Below are 6,845 nucleotides of genomic sequence, written 5' to 3'. Positions count from 1 at the left end.
GTAGTGCTTCCATTTCACTTTCCACTCAAGGATTGGTCCAGCAGAGAGTCAAGGTAGGTACTGGCTTCGGGTAAAGTCAGAGACGGTGGGTAATGAAGGGTCCTTGCTATTCTGGGTCCTTGGGATGTCCCTATGCCATTGAAGTTGACATTTAAAATTGTTAAAGTAAAAATTAAGATTATGGTAAAATAAAAGTTATGGTTAGGGATTAGAGTAAGGACTATCCCGGATAGGACTGTCCCTTGAGTAAGGACTGTCCTTTGTCTCCATGGCATAACTGTGATTAATTTAGCCTTGTGTCTTGTTCCAGTGCAAGGAAACACAAAGACACACAGCAGTAGAAATATGTATTGGAAAACAAATCAGAATTTCCCCTGCGTCAGGAATTCCATGTAGAGGTGTAGCCTAGCCCAGGCTGCAATACGATCACCCGTCCGACCGGTGTAGCGGTGCGGAGGGTGTGGGCTGGTTGTGCTGAAGGGCAGGGCGCATACTTCGCACTGGTTATGCTGTAGGCTACCAGCTACTTTGCGCACTGTCTGTCTGGATCTAATCGGCAGCCTAAAGTGCCCAACGCTTTCTATCGCCGCTTTGCTATTCGCATTTATCCATAGAGACCCTTGGATTTGTACGTGCGCGTCATTTCTGACCTGTGGAGTGATTTTACGCAGCGGCAATTTGGGACTGATCTTATCGAATCCGAATGGAATCAAACGGCAGAGCGGGAAAACATGGTAGGTTGAGCTGCAGATATACGGACTATTGTGTGATATCTGTTCATATTTACAGAACCTTCTTTTTGATGCTCTACTACCCGAACCACTGTAACATCCTCAATGGGCGGTGTGACCAGTTATGCTTGAGTGGAATGTGATTTGTTTGTCTGAGATTGTTGTCCTGCGTCTTGTATAGGGCTGACTGACAGAGATTGTTGTCCTGTGTCTTGTATAGGGCTGACTGACAGAGATTGTTGTCCTGCGTCTTGTATAGGGCTGACTGACAGAGATTGTTGTCCTGCTTGCCTGTGTCTGTATAGCCTGAGAACTGACAGAATTGTTGTCCGTGATGTCGTATTAGGGCCGACTATGACTGAAGTGGGTCCTCGTCGTTGTAGAGCTGAACTGACAATGTGGTCCGCTCGGTAGTTAGCTACTGACTGAGAGGGGTCCGCCTCGGAGAGGCTCCGACTGACAGAATTCTGTCCGGGTCATGAGAGGCTGACACAATGGGGCCCGGCGGGAGGCACGGACAGAAGTGGTGCCGGCTCGGATACCGCGGACGGACAGAAGGGGGTCCGGCGGGACGGACACGGCGCGACGACAGAGGGGCCGCGCGGAGAGGCACCGACTAAGGGCCCGCGGGATAGCGCCGGACGAGACAAGAGGGGGCCGCGGCTGTGGAGAGAACTGACAAGGGACCGCGCGCGGCGAGAGGCGACGGACGAGATGTGGGGCCGCGGCGGGGTAGGAGGGCAGGCTTGCTTGGGGGACCTTTTGTCAACCCCTGATCTGTTATCACCCTGTCTTGTGCTTGTTCCACGCCTCCTCCAGGTTGTCGCCCATCTCCCCATTATCCCCTGATTGTACTATACCTTGGACTGTGTCTCAGCTGTTATTGTTGTCTGTTGTCCAGGTTGTGTTGCTGTTTGTGAAACTAGCGCCTAGCCCAGGCGTGTTGTTCCCTTAGACGTGGGTCCTGTTTCTAGTCCGGCTTCCGGTTTTGACCGTATTCCTGGCACTGCCCTGGACCCTGAAGCGCCTGCCACTATCAGTTTACTGCTGTACCTCGCGGCGATCTCACTTACGTGATTATTGAATCACCGCCTGCCTGCCCTGACCCTGAGACTGCCTGCTGTTCTGTGTACCTTACCCACCCCGACCTATCTGCGTTACTGACCTCTGGCCTGCCCCTGACCCTGGAGACTGCGGCCGTTCTGGACTCTTTGCACCCTCTCTGGGTTATTGACCCCTGCCTGCCTTTGACCTGTGTTGCCTGCCCCTGTTTTAGAAATGAACTGTTGTTTCTTAGACACTGTCTGCATCTGGTCGTAGCTGAAATGTGATTACCCTTCATAACACAAGAGATGAGACTTGGATGCGCAGAACCACGGCGGGGGTGTGTTGTAATGTTGGAGGATTGAGGGCTGCAACAGAGGTGACAGTTTACAGAACTGGATGTGGTTTCCCTCATGGGCTATCCGTCGAATAAAAACACATGTTTAACAAAAATTGTGCCGTGGGCCTGGGATCTGCTGGTTACTGCAAATATAAGAATTTCAAATGATATTTTTATCTGCCGGGGGCCCGTGCTTTACTCAAGGAAATGGACAATTAGTACTTTTCCATCCACTGGATTGTGGCGAGTGAGTGTAACGAGCCATTTCTTTCACTTAACCCGCGATCAATTAGACCAGTTGTGTCTGGGTAGAGTCATATAAGCTATTTGATAACGTATTTTTATCTGACAACTTTCTGTTTACCTGGAATGGTTCCTTATTGTAGGCTACTACCACTTTTAGTCTTCATCTCTCTCACACTACGCTCACTGTCAGAAAACATGACTCTGGGACCATAGTGACTCGGCATCATGAAGAGTTTTATGGGGCTCCGGCGTGGGCTTGGCATGGCTTAAAGGGGGTGAACAATGGCTGAATTCGCGGTGTTAGACCAAAAGGAGGCGTTCCAGTAGAGAACGGGGTTACCAAAACATTCAAGCCTTTTTCTCAAAGTGAGTTTACAAGTTTATCAACTTTCAAAGTACAGCGTTAATGACTTTCCCATTGTTTCTCAGACTGTAAGTGTGTGACGACATAACCAGGATTTTTGTAAGCATCTGAGTCGTCTCACTTTATTCCAAATGTCCAACAAATTCGTACACCTTGCAGGACCACTTGGGGAGCCGTTTAGTCACAGTACCGTATGAGGCAGTACGATTGTTGATTATGCTATGGTAGTGAAGACTGTATGACCTTAGGATATCTAGAGGTAATGTGGGGTTAGATGTGATGGGATGATTGTAGTTAGATTTGATTTGCTATTAGATGTGATGTAGTGTGGTAGTTTAGGATGTGATATGACTGCTCAGTATTGGTAGTAGATGTGATGTATATGGTGATTAGAATGTGATGCTTGATATGGTATCGGTGATCAGAGTGTATATGTGCGGTGATGTGCAGTTCTAGATGTGTGGATGTAGGTCGGGAGAGGCTTGGTAGTGTAATTGTGATTTTGTAATGGTAGTTAAACTTGTGAAGTACTATCTTGGTAGTTAGACTGGTGAATGTATGAGTATGGGTGTAGAGGTGTTCAGTTGTATATGCAGGTTCAGATGTCGAGTTTTGTCATAAATGGTATGTAGATGTTTATATTTAGTAGCGGATGGAGTGCGGGAGGCAAACGAGTAGCAATGGTCCGACTATTGACAGGATATGGTAGATGTAGGCAATGCATGATTATGTCATCGGATTACAGACAGTGCGAGGGGTAAGCATGAGTCTATGAGGTAAGTGGTAGCCACCCATGTCCTCAATTTGACCATGGTGTTACGATGTCGGAATGTATAATGCAGTGGTAAGTTAGATGTATAGAGGAGTACACATGATGGAGTAGAACTTGTGACGCTAATAATCCATAGTTCAGAAGGTGATCTATGGCCAAGAAGATATCTGATGTTAGCACAACCAACTTTTAATGTGTTTAGGGATGAGTATATTTGTCATGGTAGTTAGACTGTGATTGAGAAAGAGCCCCCAGTATTATGGTAGTTGTGTTCTCATAATAGCGGTAGCTGTAGATGTCATTTGTATGGTAGTTAGATGTGATGTTATGGTAGTTAGATGTCATTTGTAGTCTAGGGTAGTTAGATGTGATGTATATATGGTAGGTATAGATGATGGACATGTATAATGGTCAGTCTATAAGCACATGTGATTGTGAGTGGGTAGTTAATGTCGAGACAGTGTCAGATAGTAGTGGAGATGCGTAGCAGTCGTCGATTTTGTACCAATCCATAGGAGTAGGTAAGAAGTGCTAGTGTATGTAATGGTAGATAGGATGAGAGAGTTGCATGAGTATTGGTAGTTAGATGTCGCATGACCAATGTATCCAGCTTAGGTAGATGTATTTGATATATGGTGTAGAGAGAAGAAGATGTGAACTGATAGTCTAGGTAGTTAGATAGATGAATTTGGTATGTAGTTAGATGTTGAATTTTTAAGTGGTTAGCTTCACACCAGGGATGTGAGCAGGCCATGAGAGAGCGCAGCCAACCAGGGCGAGCAGCGCAGGAGAGGAGGCAGCCCAATATCGTCATAGGTGTAGAAAATGTTTAGGGACTTTGATAAGAAGGCTCAGATGGTAGTTAGAGTGATGTATATGGATAGTTCCGCCAAGCCAGTGATTATGCATAGTAGCTGGTAGTTAAAATGTGATTTGTATGTGAGTGAGTGTACAAGGAAATGTGATGCCAGCGTAATCCAGTACCAAAAATGGTAGCATTGGCAAAGAGGCAGCAATAGCACGAATTAGATGTGCAGATACAATCAGCAGTGAGAGATCTAGATGTGATTTGTATGGTACTCTAGAATCACTAGATGGGTACGTAATGGCAGTTAAGAAGTAGAGTGAGGGAGTCATCCCAACCGATTATTCAGTATGGAGTTAGATATGGAAGTATGGTAATGGGCAAATTCGATGTCATTTGTATATGTAGTTAGAATTGTGATTCTGTAGGTTAGTTAGATGTGATGCGCATGACGTCTATAGGTTAAGCGATGATTTTGTGATGGGAGTAAGTAATAGATCGAGCCATGTACCAACTCAATGGACGAGTACAGATGTAGCGAGGGCAATGGAATGTATTTCCAGAGGAAAGCCCAACCGAAGGCAAGCCCAGCTCAGGAGAACAACATCCTTAGCGAGAGCGTATGCGAGAAGCAATCAATGAACCAGAATAACCATCTAGGCCAATCTCATGGAGACTCATTGACCAGCCAATTGCGAATTGACGGCATGGGAGTAGGATGATGATGCCTCCCTCTACGAGAACATCATTTACCAAGTGCCGAACACTCACCCAGGAGTTGATGTGCAGCATCAGTCTCCTGTCCGAGTGATATTTACAAGAGTCTTCCCAGCACACTGAGGAAGAACAAAATCTCGCCGTTCACAACCAGGCGACAGACAAGATTGCACGCGATGTGGCCAGCCTTTGGTTCTCACAAGGAGGTATATAAAGAAATTCAAAATAACATGGTCACCGAAAGATTGAAGTCATGACCATGACATATCAACAAGTGGGACGACAAGTCTACATATTTAATGTGTTTAAATTGAATGTATTAAGGTCATCAAGTACGTCTGCAATTTCTTGCTCCAAGGCTCCTCAGGTCGACCAGGTAGAGAGCAGCAGACCAACCAGTGGCGAGCAGAGGCAAGGCCAGTGAACGAATCGCACAAATGCGTTACAAAGAATCCCAGACTCGAGCATCCACAGCAATCCCGCGAGCGACCTGAATTAGCGAGGGAAAAGAGTGCACCGATCTCAAGAGCAGGCGCGTGCACCATGGAATCTGCGAAAGAAGGCACCTCAGTCGTCATCCTGGCTGGACTAGGCTGTCATTGCCAACCAGGGCTGAGCATGTAAATGAAAGTGAAAACATCTTAATTGACTTGCACGAGTTACAAACACCAAATATATATGTTAAAAAATCCGGACCATGGTACCTTCAGGTACTCGAGAGAGCAGAGACACACGAGTTCACGGACATGCGCGTATGACCACTAGTAGCTAGGGAGTATGCAGCAACACGACAAGAGCTTTTGACCGTATTGGGAGAGAAATAAAAGTCCACACTGTTAATACTGAATGTGTATATGAAGGAGAGAATGTTCTGCGCATGTACAGGACTAACCAACTACAAGTGTACTCACACTTCACTAAATGACACAGGCTCATTGGTATACTTACATCCTTCGTCAGACCATTTCTGCTACTAGCTGGGCTAAACCTGGTGCTGCTACTAGCTGGCGTTAACCTGTGTCTGCGTACTAGCTGGGCTAACCTGGAGTGCTGCTACTAGACGTGGGCAACCTGTGTCTGCTACTGAGCTTGGGCGTAAGCCTTTTATCTGCTACTAGCTGGCTACTGGTGTCGTACTACTAGCTGCTAACCTTGGTATCTGCTACTAGCTGGGGCTAACCTGGGTCTACTATAGCTGGGCAACCTGGTGTCATGCTGACGTAGCTGGGCTAACCTGGTCTGCTACTAGCTGGGCAACTAGCGTCCGAGTCTCCATACTAGCTGGCGAGGCAGGGGATCTAAGCCTGGATTTGTCCATAGAGCGGTTAGCGTGTGCACAGCTTGGGGGGGGGCTAACTAGTGTCTCTGACTACTAGCTGGATGCTAACTGGGTGTCTACTACTATGCTGGGCACCTGGTGTCTGCCTACAAGCTGGGCCTAAACCTGTGTTCTACTACTAGCTGAGGCTAGACCTTGGGTTAGATTGTAGATAATGAGAAAACAGGTGACTGCAGTCAAATTGCTGAAATCAATGACAGGTATACTGAGTTTACCATTACTGTAGACTTGGGCCACATGTGAGTCATTGACATCACATGTATTATAATGTACTCTACCACCTCAGACGACCAATAGTCTTATTTGTTGGCTTAGTCTCTGAGATGGTCCTCCGAGTGGTAAGATGCATTTCCGGATTCTGAGGATGGTACTTCTGCTCGTTGGTTTCCTTTGATAGATCCTCGTGAAGACACGTTGGAGATAAAAAACCAAACAGCACAAAAAAACCATACCATGCAGAGCTTATTCTCATCACTGCGGCCTTTTT

General features: G+C 46.6%; 1 protein-coding gene across 1 annotated transcript in view; it reads left to right on the top strand.

Moving 5' to 3' along the window:
• Positions 1-474: 474 nt before the first annotated feature.
• The window catches only part of LOC112072257 (1-phosphatidylinositol 4,5-bisphosphate phosphodiesterase delta-1), a 99,785-nt gene continuing 93,414 nt past the window's right edge, over positions 475-6,845 (top strand). Inside the window, exon 1 of the mRNA XM_070439712.1 lies at positions 475-734. Within this exon, the coding sequence (XP_070295813.1) occupies positions 704-734 (31 nt within the window). The 5' untranslated portion in view covers positions 475-703. The remainder of the gene's footprint in view (positions 735-6,845) is intronic.

The sequence above is a fragment of the Salvelinus sp. IW2-2015 genome, unplaced genomic scaffold (genome assembly GCF_002910315.2).
Source record: "Salvelinus sp. IW2-2015 unplaced genomic scaffold, ASM291031v2 Un_scaffold1865, whole genome shotgun sequence".
NCBI lineage: Eukaryota > Metazoa > Chordata > Actinopteri > Salmoniformes > Salmonidae > Salvelinus > Salvelinus sp. IW2-2015.
Note: the sequence above shows the minus strand (reverse complement) of the source record. Positions and strands in the feature narration are given on the sequence as shown.